At 45.7% G+C, this 17,634-nt stretch overlaps 1 protein-coding gene across 1 annotated transcript in view; it reads right to left on the bottom strand.

Annotated features, from left to right (window-relative positions):
- Window positions 1-17,634, bottom strand: part of MICAL2 (microtubule associated monooxygenase, calponin and LIM domain containing 2) — a 75,614-nt gene that overhangs the window by 10,394 nt on the left and 47,586 nt on the right. The window contains exons 25-29 of the mRNA XM_088525847.1: window positions 14,466-14,658; window positions 10,718-10,872; window positions 8,367-8,441; window positions 5,899-5,996; window positions 3,010-4,354 (exon numbers count right to left, since the gene is read on the bottom strand). Coding sequence (XP_088381973.1) covers window positions 3,010-4,354; window positions 5,899-5,996; window positions 8,367-8,441; window positions 10,718-10,872; window positions 14,466-14,658 — 1,866 coding nt within the window. The remainder of the gene's footprint in view (window positions 1-3,009; window positions 4,355-5,898; window positions 5,997-8,366; window positions 8,442-10,717; window positions 10,873-14,465; window positions 14,659-17,634) is intronic.

Raw genomic sequence — 17,634 nt, 5'->3', positions numbered from 1 at the left:
ACTCACCCAGCTCACCCAACCTGTGCCGCTGTCGCGCTGCCAGGGAAACCCAGCGCCCCGGCACATGCCGGCAAGCCCAACAGGATGCCCTGGAGCACTGGCGGCACAATCATTACACGCTCCCTTTCTTCCCCAGCCATGGGAATAAACGACTGCTTCCCTCCATCCTCCTCGTGCGGCGGCATCAATAATTTAAGATGTGTTACAAGACGCAGGGGAAAGGAGTCTGCTACAACACAGGAGCACCTGCCTCCTTCCCGGGGCCTGTGACGGGGCTGCTCACCTTCCTGCAACGGAGGGAAGGCCACTGACCTCCCAGAAGACCTCAGGCAAGGGACACCTGAAAAGCAAGTCAATGTCTTTGCATGAACTGGATTCACGACATCAACACGCGCCTGCCAGGGAGCACCAGGTACTGGCATCCTGCTCCATGGAGAAAAGACAGCTGGATGGCTCAGAGCAGCTCAGCCACGGCTGCAGGATGGCCGGTCCCTGCCTGCCCACAGCAAGGCCCTTCAGAGGGTCCATTCCCACCTGCAATGTTCCCGGGAAGCAGCAGCACCGGGAGCCACTCGGGGATGCTGTGTGTGGTGGCTCTGGCTGCGTGTGCCGACAAGTACACGGGATTTCTAGCGCCCTTAACCACATGGAAATTTCACAGCACTGACACCACTGAAATCTTCACCAATCCCTTCTGACTCTTCTACTTTATACTGCAGCTACCAGAAGCTTGGGTGAGGGCCCTTCCCAGCACACCCAATTTACCACTGTCATATCACAGGGAAGTGAGCAGCAATCCATGGAATCGAGTAGGACAGTACCACGCACTGTGTTTCTATGCACAGAGGTGTAGGAAACACCCAGTTCTTTACACTGGGACCTGGTGTCCTCATGCACATATGTTAAAAGATGCAAGATAAATTACATCTATATAATTAAAACTTGTACCTTTGGCCAGTTCCTTCCACCTTGGTTAGCTAAGGTAGGTCTCAAAGACTCTCTCCTTCAGCAGAAGGGTTGGGGGAAAGCCCCCGTGGAATTTGGGTAGTAATGGAAGGCACGCATGAATCTAAAATGTCAGCAAGTAATCCCTTTTTTAATCTGAAACTGCAAAATCCATCAAACAGAGTTCATAACATGACTTTGGTTCTTATCAGCTGAACTGGCAGTTGTTCTTAATTAAATAAGCCAAGTAAACAAAATACAGCCACAACTCCCACTTGCCTCAAAAGGTCCTGAACCTGCTGCTGGACAGTTAAGAGCCTGAGAAACAGTATAAGCTGCAATATGCTCTGCTGTTGTGCAAAGAGCAGGTTTAAGTATTTTTACAATTCTCATCCAATCCAAGAGACTTTGAGGGTGTTTTCATGCTTTACATGCTCTGTCAGTGAAACAAATATTTCTTCCAGCTCTTCATGACTACCGAGAAGCAAAGTCTGAGTCACCAGAATCTGCCAATAAACAATTACCTTATTGGGCTCCCCTGTCTGCAAGTTAAAGTAAACTATATCCTGGATGTACATTTGCATCTCATTAAAAACCCACCCTGAAACTGGTTACCACATATACACATAAGTAGAACAGAAGAAACACTCAGCTGACCAGAACTTCTCAGACAGACTTCCTTAGTTCTCTTTTTGTTGTTTTCCTTCTCCCCCTTCTTGCCCTCCATGGTATTAATAAATTTTTGTACCTAAAAGTGACCTTAAACATTTTCCATTTTACTAGGAATGCAGCATATCATTTGTTGTAATATATTTATTTAAAAGCAAGTCATCTTTGCTTAGTTGATGTGTAATGAGTTGTTATAGACTCAAAAAAGCATCCCATCCGAGTCCACACTATGAGAAGGGTAGCACCTCTCTTTCACTTCAGTGCAGTCATTAGCATCCTCGAAATCAACAGGGACTCCTATTTTTGTCAGTTGTTAGAAAGAGGATGCTCCAAAATGCTGATTCAAAATTTCAGAATAGAGTGGGAGCTATTCTGTTGATTTCAATGAGCTTCAGATCAAGTCCCATACAGAGTGAGGTGACTTTCCCCACTGTGTGGGGTACTCCTTAAGGAAAAAGGATATTAAAAAAAAAAAAAAAAGGAGCTGGCAGTTTAACATAAACTTTTCCATGGCTTCACATTTTCTCTGCTCCTTGTACATACATTATTTTACACACAGATTGTTATTTTAATGCTGCAGGTTGGGTTACAATTTAATAAGGTAACTCACAAATGGGTGCACCCCAAAATTCAATAGCTTATTGAGTGAATTACTGTGACTTTGTACAGTGGGGTGATGGAAAGATGGATGAGGTAGAAACACAGGTGGGTATAGCTCTCATACTCATATTTTATACCTGGATCTTTGCTGCACTTTATTCTTTCCAAGTCCACGCTCAGATTACACAGATCATTCTGTCTGATACTAAATATTTTTTAATATTTTAGTATCTTGTCTGATACTAATATTTTTTTAATATTAATCTTGCTTTTGCAAATAAACATGAAAATGGATGCCTTTTAACCACTGCTCAAAGCAACAGACTCACAAATCGGTCAGAATAGGTTAACAAGGTAATATCTCCTCTCAGAATAGAAGTACAAGGGGACATTAACGACACTTCCAAGCCCCTGCGCGCGTGCTGGCAGTGCGATCCCTAGGGCAGCACACAGAGATGAAGACACACCTGCTAAGAAAGCAGGTGCACAGAACAAAGCCTGCTGTTACTGCAGCTGTATTGCTGCAGTATCTGAGCTGGCTAACGTAAGGGCTACCTAACACACTTAACACTATGCTGAATTTTCCAGGGCTAGTCCTCATACTTGCCTGCTTTGCTCTCCCTTTCACAATACACTCCATGTCACAGCAGCAATCATTCCTGTTGTTAAGTTTTTCTATGTAAAGGGTAACTATAAATTAAAGATAAACCAGAAATGGATTTGAATGATAACACATGTACTATTTAAATATTAAGTACTATTACCTGAAAAAAATAGTTCTACTCAGGTCCTCACCTGTGGAAGAATAGCTTAGCCTGTCTCCTGGAGAGCGGTCCTTAGTGAAAGCCAGAGATGACATGAAGGAACTCCTTTCCCTTTCATTAATTTTACTTCTCAACCTGTCAAAAAACATCGCAAGAGTATTCTTCTGGGCAGAATCATCCAGGCTGTCTTTGGAGGGGTTCTTTTTGTGTTCTGGGGGTGAAACAGGGAGGCATGTTTCATCACAAACAAATAGGTTATCCATAGGAGCCCGTGGAGGAATCTCTTTAAAAGTAAACTTTTCTAGAAGTCCTGGGACATCCTCCATCCTAGGAGTGCAAGGTGACTTCTGAGGTTTACCAGCCATCATGGAAGGCATGCTATGAGGACTGTAGACTGGAAAAGCTGCCTTCTGGGTGCCATCCTGTGGAGATATCTCTTCAGAGACAACAGAAGAATTAGATGGATTTAGGCTCTTGTTTCCTAAGTATTCTGCTGCCTGCTTGCCTAGTTTAAGCTCCTGTGGCTGCGTGTTACTAGCTCTATTATTGTTCAGCTGGCTCAGGGAATGGCCACGGGTATTAGGGAAGCTGAAGAAAGTCTGTTCTACTGAGGCTTTGGCTTTGCTGTCCGAGTTCTGCTTCAGCCCTTCGGCAGGGGAGCTCAGGGGATCTAAAAGGGACCTCTTTATGGCGCTGGCAATCAGCCGCAGCGGCGATCTTGGCTGGCCAGCCATGCGCTCTTTGGCACCCTTGGGGTCACCTGGCAAAGCCGGTGGCAGGGCACTGTTCTCCGGTAAGAGAGGCACGGGACAACCAGGTGGTTTGAAGACATCTTTTCTCCCAGCAACATCCTTCTCCTCTGAGTTCTCCATCGCTCTTCTGGGTTGATTCTCTGGAGTGGCCCCACTTAAGTCTGCCCTGTTTGAATCACATAATGTGGGCTGCAGTTCTGTGCAGAGTGTCAGTCTCCTACTTATCCTCCTTTTTGCCTCCTTTAATTCCTGCTCATGTTTTTCTTTTAGGCGTCTTGTGTTTTTCTCTTTCTCTTCCAAATCTGCAGATGACAGCACTTTTGTCTTCCTATTGAGATCTTCTCGTTCAGAGGTATCTTCCCATTTTTTCTCATTCCAGCCCTGAGCAGTGTGTTTCCCAGTGTCACCATCTCTACCTTCAGGCTCAGAAGAATTAGCAGCCAGTACCCCATTCCCAGGTGGTACTAGCAAAGAATCACTCTTGTTGCCCTGAAACCGGCAATGAGGCACATAGAAGTGGACATCCCCAGGCAGCTCTCTGGCTTCTTCTCTTCTTGGAAACACCGGGCTGCAGGGATTGAAATGTCGTCTTGTAACTTCTGGAGGTTTCTTGTAAGAAGTCAACTGTCAAGTGCATGGAAAAAATGACGCTTTTAGCGATAGAAAACAATAGCTCACTACCATTTCATAGAATATTTCAATCTTATTTTCAATTTTAACACTGATATAATGCAATATTTTATATATAATAGGTAGACACATACATAGGTAAATGATAATACAATAAGAAGGAAAGCCTTTCTCCCTAACGCGCTGCCATTTCTGCAGGAGGGGAGACTTAATGCTACTGGAAATTTAGCAGTCTAAAAATGTAGTTCATACTAAGAGCACATCAGATCTTTATGAATGGTCTCTAGCATTTTCCTTGGAAAGAAATGGTCCTCTCTACAGCAAAACAAACAAAAGCAGATCTACTCCCTTCTTCTGTGTGCACTTCAGCTACATCATGTTAGTGTTTACAGCAAGCTCAAGAGGCCATAGATCCATATCCATATTCAATAAGTCTCCAGATTGCTTTTATAGTATTGCATGCCTACATAGTGCAGGTAGGAATGACTGAAGTGACCTAGAAGTGGGTAAAATGCAAGGTAGTAATTTCAAACAATCAATTCAATTATTTTTTGGCAAAGATTTAAATTTATCCTTCTAGGTATCGAAATCTTCAGTGAAGACAGCACTAAGAATAAATAAAGTAAAAACAATTACTCCTTATTTCGCAGTTTTATTTGACAACTAAAATTAACATTGGCCAGGCCCTCGAATAAATCTTGAGAAGCACCAACAAGCAAATAAACACTCTCTTAATCCTCTCTCTTCAGACTTAGGAAAAGACCATTAGACACTGCTGGGACAGGAGCTGCAAGGTGGAGAGTGATCTTTCTTCGGCACGGCACGAGCACGCAGCTTTGTCACGTGCTGCTCTCACGGGACGGTGGCTTCCTGGACCCATTGTCCTGCACCGGATTTTGAACCGGGACCACAGACATGGAAGACTTGATTTTCTTTTATGATGCGGACCCCGAGGTAAAGCAATTTTCATCATGTTTAACCTGAGGGTGAGGACAACAGCTGAGGATGTGGGCTGGTCCCTGCTCTGCTTGGCTCCGAGTCAGAGGGATGAACCTCGGCCCACTCAGGACTATCAGTGCACAACTCCTGCCTGCAGTGCGGTGCTTAGAGCGGGCCCAATCCTCCTCACATTAAAATAATTAATTAAACAATGAAATAGCAAATACAAAGGCAAGCCAAAATGCTGGAGTAAGTGGAGGGTGCTCCTGATATGTGGGAGATCTGGAGTCAAAGGCCTGCTCCGAATTACATAGGTAAATAAGTCCTCTGCCCTGTGAGTGCTCAACATGGGACACCAACGTCTATGGGTCATAACGGCCTAAACCCCGCCAGGGCCCTGCGTCCACATTTGCTCCAGCCAACTCTGCGCAGCTCTTGGCTTACCCCGGCTTGCCAATTGCTCCTGAAGGTCCGAGCAAGCTGCCTACTGTGAGACCAAAGCGATTGGAAAGAGCAGAGGGAGGATGCTTAGACGACCTGCTGAGAGTAGGTCCTATGCAACTGCTACATCTGTTTGGCTCTACAATTTTCCTTCATACCTGCGTTTGGGAGTGATCCTCTCCGAGAACACTTTGACAGCCAGCTGAGCTATCCTTCACATGCAGCCCATTTTTCTTGCTAGACAGTAGAGGGAAATCTGCCAAAGACAGACAAATTTTACCATTTCATTCATATTATTTTTGCCTTAAGGAAAGCTTGCAGCTTGCGAGTGAGAGCAAAAAGAAGTCATCTGGCTACAGCTTCGCCCTGAGGAGCTTAACTGAAGCAAGGGAGCTTATATGCTCACTTGCATGTGCATGCATACTGTACAAAATATATGTTATTTCCAGAGGCGAGCTGGTATTTTTTTATTTTTTAATTAATTTATTTGTGGATGAAAAAAGTAAAGCAGCTCTAGAGTTTCAGGAAGCTAGCTGAAAACTCAGTCCTCTTTTGATCTCTGAAAGTACCTTAAGAGCAGAGGCACTCAAAATAATGAGCTACTTTTGAAGCTTTGGTTACTTCTGAGAAATGAAGACAGACAGATGACTCATGGAAACATTGTCCACCAGAATGAGAAAGAAATGAGAAATAACCATCTATGGGCAGTAAGGCCAGAATTAATCTTACAGCCTCCGCTATAAGCCAGGCTAACAAATAGCAGGCTGAGGGCTCTTATACAATCAAGCAAGTTAGTTAATCGCTGAAGGCCTTGAACAAAACTAGTACAGACAAACTTAAACATGCAGCAAGAAAGAGTAGGTAGGTAACTTGCACCTGAATGGAGTCAGCAGAGCTGCTAACATCCATGTGCGTGTGAACCTAACAGAATACATCATCTTTGAACAAAGCAAAAATATTCCTGCACCAAGACATTAGCATGCCAACCTTTAATGTGGCAAGTACATTTATAGCTGAATTAACTCTAAGACACAATTATTATTTCTAAAATCCCACAAGGTTCACAATGTAAACTCCAGTTCTTCTATATGGAGATTAAAAGCCACGTAAGAGTAAAAAACATACGCCAGGGAGAAAGCATGTGAGGGTGCTGGGAACAGGAAAAGTGACCTACAGTTCTTGCATGTGAACTTCAGAAAAAGGAAGGAAAAGAGTCCAAGTTTCCTTTTACTTTACTATCTCACCTGTAAATTATCAACATAATAAATTTTGTCAAGATTAAGTCAAAAACTGGGGAATGTGATGAACTGGAATTCATCACATAGGATAAAACTGAGTCCCACCAAACACCACTGGGACATGCATTAGTAAGAAACCTGGCCTGCATGTGCAGCATCACTTAGTTCAAAGTCACACTTTGTTGTCTTGCAGAGAAGTACACTGATTTATTCTCACCAAAACTCTAAATCCATATTTACAGCTTCATGCATTCAAAAACACGTTTTTGTTTTTTTTTTTTCTTAATTCCTTAGGGTATTATTGAAATCTTCAGGGCACAAAAAAGTATGTGATGACCAACAATTAACAATTTAAACATATAAACTTCTCTACTCCTGACAGAGGTGACTGAAGGTTTTGAAGAGTAATATCTTCCTCTAAATCTTTCAGCCAATGACACCAATTTCCTGGCTTGATATCTAGTGCTATTTCTGAAACATATGTGTTTAGGAAAATAAGTCTGAAATGGAGACAAATTTTTCTTCAGTGACTGATAATCATATGAATTCTTGTAACCAAATATTAAGTGAGTTATATATAGAAACGAAGCATTACAGAGTTCTTAGAGTTCCTCTCAGAAAGCAAAAAATGCCTTTATCCTGCTCCCAACATCTGCTGTCAGTACTTTGCACCTCATTTTAACAGTGGGTTTGCGGTTCTGATGGATTCATGCAGTCTCTGACTTCCCTCTCAAAGATCTTTAGCTCCCTCTAGAGATCTTTGGGAGCACATGGGAGGTTTTAAGAAAACGAAGGGAAAGAAAAATTGGCAAACATTTACCCATGTAAAACACTTGCTGAGAATAAGCTGATAATGAGTGGAAAATAAGAGTTATCCCCATCTTCTCTTCTTTCCTCTCTTATCAAGGCAAGATAATAACTTTAAGGCTCTGCTGAAAACATGGCACGATGTTTAAACCCAGGCTGGAAAGCATCTGGCCACGCTCAGAGGGGGCCCCGAGCCTGACATGCAGCAACAGCGACTTTTTGGAGGCATCTCTGCAGCTGCCACCGCGCGCCCAGCAGCCCACGGAGGCATGAACAGTCACCCCAAACAACGAGCTGGGGGAATAGGTGACATGGTAAATATTAAACATGGGCATACGGATAACCCTATTCAGCATAATGACAGGAAACAACCAGGGTAGAATCACGCAAGATGAGAATTTGCTCTTTTCAGGAAAAGAGAATGGAAAAAAGTAATTGTTGCATTTTAGATCTCCATTTCCTCTTCTAATGACTCAACTATACAAAGCTTGGAAAGAAAGAGAGGAAATAGTCATCTGAGAGAAAGGAAAATAGGACATGGTGCAAACAGAAGATACAACTGCTTCTCAGGCTTTACTCACTCATTTGGATTTTTTTTCTCCAATTCTGATACTTGCTTAATGCAGAGGAGTGAAAACTGTTGGCTCTCTGAAGTGCTGAACAGAAACACAAAAGAAACACAAAAATATTTTGCTAAAATAGCAAAACTAACCAAGCAAACATTGTCGTCCCCATTTGCCCTCCCTCCCAAAAAAAAGAGCAAATTTGCCTTTGCATAACAGTGAGGAAACGCTGGACATCGGGTTGCAATAGCACCACGGGAAACATCTCTGTGCCCGATGGAGCTGCAGATGTGTCTGCTTGGGCAGTGCCAGCCCCTGCAAAGGAGACCACCCTGGCCAGATTCCCACCATATCTGCGATGTCCCCTGGAAAGAAAGTCCTATGGGGGCACAGACCTAAAGAAGTACTAAGACTACATAAAACTTCTGTCTTAATTCTCTGCCTCTCATTCACCTCAATAGTCATACACTGCCAGAGCCTCTACTATCAGATGAGAAAACCAGGATAACAGGATTTGTTCAATTAATTTATTTCTCTATGCAAAACTTTGATTTCCCCTTCAAGTGTCACTTGACATAATGACAGTACATTGACAATTGTGGTGATTTAACCACGAGATGGCAACACTCATCAGCAAGTGCCAGCCACAGCGTTCGGAAAGCCCTAGAGAATGAAAGCCTGAGGTCAGGGCAAGGAATCATCTTGCCTGACACTCTGCTTAAAAATAACTTCTATCGAAACACTTCTGTCACAGGAGCCCTTTTGCCCGTTTGCGTCATGGCTATTGTGGTCGGGTTTCCTCACGCCTCTGCACTGCCACCATGAAAAGGCCGGCAGCAGAATCCAGGAGGATACATTTTTTTTTGGTTTTGCTCATGTGCTTTTAAAAATAAAGCAATCCTTCCCGTGCTCCAGCCCCTGTTCAGGTAGGCACATTACAGTAGAGATACCCAAAAGAGTTAATGTAATTCTTCTCACTTATCCCCCGAAGGACATCGCCTCTTTTCTTAGGTAAACCAATAAGAGGTCAAAGGGCAGGAGATAGACGGACAGCAGAATGGGCAAGCAGAGGAGAAAAAAGTAGTTGGAGACACTATTATGTGGCTATGGGAGGATGCAGAGCTACGAGACCAGGCGTGGAGAAGAACAAGGTGACTTCAGCATCTGGGAGCAGGATTAACACACAGCTATAGAAGAAAAAGAATAAAATTATTCAGCCACCCCATGGGGTCACATGCTGCTGGGCAGACTTTGTGAGGTCTGTTGTCCTTTTTACACTAAACAAGGCCTCTTTATTCAAAGAGTAACTTAAACCAGTGCATGAAATTCCCTCTTTTCTGTCTGGATTAAAAATGCATATACAGATGTGGGGGCGATGGGTGGGAACTGGGAAGAGATGAACATTGGTGGCTTTTTTCTTTCAGCAAAATAATTTTTCAGAGCTCTCATGCGACTAAGACCCAGCCTGGCAGAAAGCACCTTGCACAGGGGAAAAAACAGGCCAGCTCTGTTGCCTTTCAGCAACTTCTCAGCATTGCTCAAAACTCAGGGCAAGGCAGTTGGTGTGAAAACAAATCAAAGGACGTGGCCATTTCACATAGCAAAAGACAACTGTGCCAGAGCCTGGCAAAGCTCTGAAGGAGCTTTATGAAACACTGGATTCACAGCTCCACAACACCACTGTGCAGTGGCAAAGCTTTGCAAGCGCTCCTCAGCTCTGTGTGTGGCACATCTTGCAGAGCTGGTCTGTCGAGCTCCAGCAAGGAGTCCCTATTGGGAGGCAGCTTATTCCGGAGCCCCTCGCTGCCTCTCCACTGGTTATAGCCTTTCCTGTGCATAGGAAAATTTCCAGCTGCTATTGATCTAAATATAAGTTGAACTGAGCAGAGCTCTCCAGGGCCTCCCAAAATTACTCTTGCTTAGGCAACACTGCGCATTCCACACAGGCTGCCAATGATGTCCAAAAGCTTTATCAGCAGGAAAATATCCCTCACACCACTGCAAGTTAAGCGTAGGGCAGGACTGCACCAGATAACCCGGTGTAACCAAACGCTGCCTGTTTCAGGGCAGTCACGCGGTGCAGATACTGGCCTGGGGGGCGGGTGGAGGGGACAACATGTTTCTTAGAAACAACCGCTCAGCAGGGCCTCGAAGCAAGCATCTTTTCAGAGCATTTTAATACAATCAGACCCACAGGAGTCCAGTGCTTAGGACACAAGTGGTTAGTAAAGACATGAGTAAGGAACCTGCCCAGGACATGTCCCAAGAGTGAAGGCCAATAACAGTGGCAGCAGCCTCCGTGCGGAAACATCCCTTGAAACACCAACTTGGGGGTACAGCAGAGCACCCCGTGCCGGGGGGTTGTTTACCATCAGCAACCACGGACATCTTGCGGCTCTCCTCTGCTGCGGCCGAGGCGCCGGCCAGTGCAGCCTCCCTCCACACAGGGCTCGCGGGGGCCGGCGACCCGTCGCCCACCTCCGAGCTCGACCAGTCGCCGCTGACATCAGGCTCCAGCTCAGAACTGCAAAAGACAAAGAAAGGGACAGACAGACATGAGGGTGCTGGCCGAGCAGCACGCAGCGCGTCAGCATCTGCTCATCTCTCACATGGAGAACGGCACCAGTGGCTGTGACACGCAGAAGAGGCTGTGCCACTAGACCCTGGGCCCTCATTTCAGTTCTCTATTTTGCTACCAGACTGCAATTTGTTGCAGATGCCACACACACCTGAGATCTGTATTCCCACAAGATTTTTGCTAACCTAATTTAGCTCCTGAAATGAAACTGCCAGTAAGAGAGACTTGGTTTGAGTTATAGCCTGGTACCCTGTCAGCATGGACAAGCTCACCTTCCTGCAGCACTATATCAATATGAAGAAAGGGAAATACAGGCACCTGCAGAGCAGTAGGCAGCCTAGAAGCAAGGCACAACTGTTGGCATTCTGTTCTTTCCACACTTTTTCTGCTTACATGCAATAAGGAATGAGCCGGAAGACCGGGCGATTGATAAATGCAGATTGATGCCAAGAAAAAACATCCTAAATTGAAAGACCAAGGTTCCCGTTTTCATTCCCCTGTAAAGCACACAAGGTAACTTTCCAGCTGTGCTTGGCCCTGTGCACTCCTCAGCCACAGCCCTCAGCCCATTTCTGGGCACTTCAGGTCAGGAAGGACATGGATAAGGAGAGAACCCAGAGGAAAATCCTGTGAATGGCCTAGGAAACAGCACTCAGGAAGAAGGAAAAAAAAAAAAAAAAAAAAAGGGCAGGAAAAAATTGTAGACCTTAGTCTAGAGGCGAGAAAACCAAAGGAAGATATATAAAGAGTCTTCAAACATGCAAATGGTACCTATTAAAAACAAAAACCACACACAGCTACACGCACAAGCTGTTCTAATTTCAGCAAGGCAATCTTTTTTAAACAGCAGGGATAGCAGAGTACCACAACTGACCAGAGAGAGTTTGGAACCTCCTTTTTTAAATATAATTAAAAATACACTGAACAAACACCCATCCAGAGTGACATACACACTGTGGTCTTGCCACTGGGCAAAAAAATAGCCTTTTGAGGCTGATTATAGTCTTTTCATCAATAATAATGGGTTTTCTTTCATCTCTGGAGAAGCATGTACTTCCAGGCCTCCCAATGCAACTACATGCCCTCTGTCATAAATAAGAACGCCACCATCTGACTCAGCTTATTTTTAATGCAAACAATAATGCTAACCTAATGCATAGATTTACTGGAGTGATTAATGGCTCTGCCTTCAAAAAGAGAAGCTTATGCAGGGAGCAGTCCTATTGGCGTGACAGAAGGAAACTCTTTCATGTTTAAATAATGCTGCCTTCCAGAGAGTAAAGATTTATTATAGCAGCCGTAAGATACAAACCTATGGAGACAGAGGAAGAAGTGCTCAAACAAAGGCCTTGGCTGGGAACCCTGGCCACAAGAGCCACTCATATAAGATCACTCCACTTGGTTCATACTGGCTAAGAGGTTTCTGACGCATTAATTTTGCGCCTAGACAAGGTGCCGCCTGCCTGCATCCCTGCAACCCTTGCCCAGGTCAGATACTGCCTGTAGACAGCTTAAAGCCAGCTCAGGGATGCCAGTGCTGTAGCCCAGCTTGACCCTGGCCAAGGTAGCACTGCTGGAGATCTGGGGATTAGCAAAGTCCCTAGTAACAAGGAGGGAAACGCAGCTTCTGTACCTCAGCAGACTGGTTCTGCAGGGCCTTAAATTTCACCACTTACACCTACTCTCGGATGTCTTTCAAACTATGCTCTTCAGGGTTTGGGGAAGTTGGAAAAACATCTGAACATTCCCCACTCTCCTCCCTCTCTCTGTAAGAGAGAGGAACAACCATTTCTGGAGCTTTGTGGCTCTGAGACGTCAGACCCAAAGTGCAACCCTCAGCTTCAACCCTGCCATTTCCAATACCCCTCAGCACCAGCACAGGAAGAGTGGGAGATTGGCAAGACTTGACCCTTCTTTTTTTTTTTAACCTGAGCACCTGGTCCGATTCCAGAGAGAGTTTGGATTCGTTAAATGAACAAAGGGCAAGAAACTATTTATGTATATATACGTCTTTATATATACATACATATACATATATATATATGTATATATAAAAGGCTTTGATAGCTGAGATCATTTGTGGCTTATGAGATACCACACTGAGGCTGGGCAGAGTGCCACCCAAAAGAACCAGAAATGCCATTGATTGATCTATTTCTATTTTAAAGAACAAAAAGTTTATTTCCCTTGGCTGACATGTCCTACAGCGCGAGGTTTGTCCTCTGATTTTGGCCTATGAGGTGCTCATTACTCATAACCACCTCAAGCTTGAGCTAACCCACTGCTTTACCTCGCTGGTCATTTTTCCTGTCTCCCGGAGCGTGCCCCAGGCAGGCAGGGAATGCCATTCATCACTTGCTACAGCATTTGCCCCCTTTTTTTAGGGGGTGGCTGGCTCGCAGGAGCCCACGCCGCAGCGGGAGGTGACCTCAGCGGAGCTGGCGCGAGCCGTCCCAATGACAGCTGCAACGTCCCCGCTGCTCGGCGGCTCCTGGATGCCAACCAGAGACCTCTCTCTAGCCTGGAGCTGAGCCGACAGATCAGAGGGATTTGCTGGCCTGCTGGGGAGGCACCAAGAGCCTCCGGGCACCAGTGCGGGCTGCAAACACAGGCAGGCGCTGCAGCAAGGGCAGCAAACGGGTACAAAACCTCTCACGGAGCTCTCCGTCCCCTCGCGGCAGAGAAACCCTGCAGCAGATTTGGCCAATCCCTTGCAGAACACCCAGGTCCATGGGAAGGAGCACAGAGGTGACTTAAAGGGACTGCAAGGTACAGCAAAAAATGACATTTCTGAAGGCATTACTCTCAACAAGCGACATGCAACACCATGAACAGATGCTTGAACTACTTCAAGAATTGCAATGAGCAATTAGCTCACAAATAGCTCCGTGTTTGCAACAGTTGGTTGCATTTTTATTTTGTTTTGGGGTTTGTCTATTTTCTTTTAGTTCTCGTTAAGAACTCCTCTGTTTGGAAGTTATCAGTCCAACCTTTTTCAAAAGATGAATGGACTCCTACAGAAACTTGCCCAGAAAGCCAATATATTCTAATTTGTACACAGAAATCAGACTTCTTCACTAGTCTAATGTCTTTGGAATGGGAATACCACTAAATGTCCAGAAACACAACCAGGGTACAGAGCAGTTCACCAATATCCCGGACAGAGATAGCCACGTCACAGGCTGTGTCTTTGGCCAACACATCCACCACCCTAACCTCAAAGCTGTCTTTTATTTCATTTATTTTTTAACAAATAGCTGAACTTGGGCTGCTCAGGGTAATGTTTTTCTGACTCAGGCCGCTGTGTGGGATGTGAATGTTTGAATATTTCCTGCAAAGTGAGTCATATGTCTGGTGGGATTTATGGCTACAGTACAGAATAATTGTTTTTCTGAGTTTTCCTTCTTTCCTTTTTTTTTCTTTTTTCCCCTCTTCCACTTGGAAGCATATTTTGTTTTATACTTTGGTATATTCTCAGTTAATATTCCAGCGAAAGCTGATTTTTTTTTTTAAGTAGACTTATCTGCACGTGAACGTACCTGCTGGCGTCGCTGGTCACCATGACTCGGATGGCGAGAAGGTTGTAGTCAGCCATCTCTTCCTCGGGGATGACCCTCACGGGGGCCCAGTCGGGGCAGGGGGCCGCAAGCCAGCCCCGCACGCCGCGGCGCCTGGCCGCGTTCTTGGCCTTCTTGGGGGAGGTGGGCTCCTCCGACGCCTGCCCGCACCAGCCTGGAAAATGCACAAAGGCGACAGATTACATGGCATTAACGCGAGCCCAAGCTATGGAGGCTGTGGAAAGAAAACAGACACAGCGTGTGGGAGTCCAGAGGCCCTATCAGGCCGCTCAGGAGGTCCTTGCTGCCTCGGGCATGAGGCCACTGCAACGTTATGGGCGGCCTGAGCTCGCCCAAGGCGGTGTCGCTGGCTTTGCTTAGCGGGACGGCCACCGCACGCGACTGCTCATGGCAGCGCAGGGCCCCGCGCAAGCGGCACATGGAACCGCTTGCGGTCTCTCCTCAGGCCCTTGCTGTGAGCAGATGGACCCAGCTTGTCTGGTGCCTCAAACATCAGCCTTTCGTTGAGCTCTTGCATTATTTTTGCATGTTTATGGCAAAATACAAGCACTCAGCTGGGAAAAGGAGGAACAGGGCTGCCGTTGTGCTCCAGGTCCCCGGGCTTTGCCCTCGGTGGGAGCAGCAACAAATGAAGCCCAGGAGCCCTAGCACATGCTGGGCTATGCAGATCAAAGCGGAGCGAGGCCATCGCCTCCCGAATTACACCCTTAACTTTCTATGGATTGGCAGCCTCCTCCATCCATAACCTGCCTGCACAAGCCAAATACCAACGTCCCCATGCAGCCTCTTCCATCACGCTGCAGCAACAGGGACACACACACGGATGAACCACCGTGGCCCTGCCTGGCTCACCTCCCACCAGCCAGGGCTTTGGCTGTATACAAATGAACACTGCTGCTTCTAAAAAAGTAAAAATAAGATACAGACTTGGGATATGCCTGCCAATGCAAACCATCTACGAAACATCTATTCAGCAAACTCCTCTTGAACCTGCAACTCCTCTGTGCGCTGCAGGAATTCACACATTGCCCCACTCCTGCGTTGCAAGCGTTTCTACCTTAAACCTTCAGTACTTGCATGGGTTGAGTACAGAAAATCAAACCCTCCAAGAACAAGCATGATCCAAGCAGACACACACACCAGTAGCGTGTGCCCTCCTATCTGCCCAGAAATCGAAAATTGCTATTCTTACTGCGCGTCCCCTTCTTCCAGTTACTTTTTGTGCTAAAGTCCTATCCATATTAAGGAGAAATGTTTTACAAATCTAACTCTTGTTTTGAGCAGATTAAGTTCCCTTGCTTGCCCTCACAGGCTGCATAAAATGGTTTAGCAGTGATTTTTACAGTAGTGTTATTGACTTCCCATTTCCAAAGCAACAAACATCTCACGCTTCTCAAAGGGCTGTGCTGAGCCCAGCTTTGTCAGGCTCCATAAAATCAATATATTTTCATGGCTTGAGAAGTCTGAGTGCTTTGCTGCTGGTGAGAGATTATTTTTAATTCTTCTGCTTCTACAGACAAGAAATCAAACAGGAAAAAGGAGAGGCTCATGGCTTTAAAAAAAAAAGATGCTCCCAGATAAAAATATGCCCTGAGAGCCCATCTCTCCCAGAGAGGCTCAGATCACAGGGAGGTTTTCCCCATCCCCTTCCACTGCAGACATCCCTCTTATGGGCAACAAAACTGGGGTGAAATCTGCACAGGAGCAACACCCTGGTCCTCAGGGTTGGCACAGATCTGCTCCCACCACTCTCCAGATACAGAGTAAAAGGTAGTGTATGGTAAACCAACTCGCTAACATACAAGCCTTTCACAGCACAAGGTAACTGGCTCTTTAAAAGACTATTTATGTGAAAATCAGAGCAAACAAAACCAAGCAAAAAAGTGTGTAAAATGTGTGTAAACTCCGTACACGTGACTGCAGCAGGCAAAACTCAAGATTACTACCAGGGGCCAAGGGGAGACTTGTGCTACAGCACCATCAGTGCTATTTGCTTTTACGCTCCATATGTATTTTCATCCCCTGACCCCTATATTAATGGATTTTTCCCACACTCAGTGACAGGAAAGGGGAGAAAACATTTTTATGACTAACAGAGATGCAGCTGTAAAGCATAAAAAGCCACAGAGGAACAGACAAAATACCTAACGTGATTGCCAGGGCCGATTCTGAATATGAACAGATTTCATGTTTTTGCAATAGCCTTGGCACATGCAGCTTTTAAATCATTGCAGACAGAGGAAGCACAGGGCTGGAGGAAGAGCTCAGGATGCCCTCTGGGCCACGCTATGTCTCAGGCACATCAGCTTTAGGAAAAGACTTGCCTTTTTTTTTTTTTTCTTTCCTTTTTTAACAAAAAAAGTAAGAGGTATCTTGGGTCTCTCTCTGTTCAGATCAAATCCTGCACACAGAAGTTGACTTTGAGGAATCTGTTCAACGGCTGAGCCCTTTCTGAACCACAGACACTTTCATTTGCAGCTAAACTAACCAAGTTGGAGAATAGCATCCTACGCCAGGAAGCAGAAACACTCCTGCCTAATTTATTTAGCCAATATTTGCACTGTGACACCCGATTTGACATGTGTCTCCCCCGCCGGCAGGGCGCAACGCGGCACAGCCGCGCACTTGGGCCTCTCAACAGCGAGACGCGCCAATGCCAAAGGGGCGCAGAGGGAGGGTGCTGCCGGGGCACCCACTTCGACGCTACCTGTAAGCAGGGCAGCAGCTCAAACAGAAGGCTGGATATTGCCCAGACGTGCAGTCCTGCTGTTAGGTATTACCTGCACTTCCATCACTAGGCAAACAAGTGTCATCAGCTGTCAGCCGGTGCCTGCCTGAGCTGCTGCTGCTCTTAAGAGAATAACTAAAAGCAGAGAGATGAAAGTGACGTGAAATATATAAAAAAAAGATACATAAAAATAAATTGAAAGCCCTGACTTTGCAAAATAAAGCAAGAAGGGCTGCCTGAACCAAATTCTCCTGAACGAGCCCAGAGACCGAGAACCTGCCCAGAGGTGAAGCACACACGCATGCTTCCAGAGAGCCATAAGGAGCCCCTTTCCACCTCGCCAGCTGGGAAGAGCTTTAAGACTCATGGCTGACAATATATTGCAGAGGATCAACAAGGACC

Source organism: Tinamus guttatus, unplaced genomic scaffold (assembly GCF_059628265.1).
Source record: "Tinamus guttatus ecotype Peru unplaced genomic scaffold, ASM5962826v1 Tinamus_guttatus_pri_ptg000240l, whole genome shotgun sequence".
In the NCBI taxonomy this organism is placed as follows: domain Eukaryota; kingdom Metazoa; phylum Chordata; class Aves; order Tinamiformes; family Tinamidae; genus Tinamus; species Tinamus guttatus.
The sequence above is the reverse complement of the archived record's forward strand: the minus strand, read 5'-3'. Positions and strand labels throughout refer to the sequence as shown.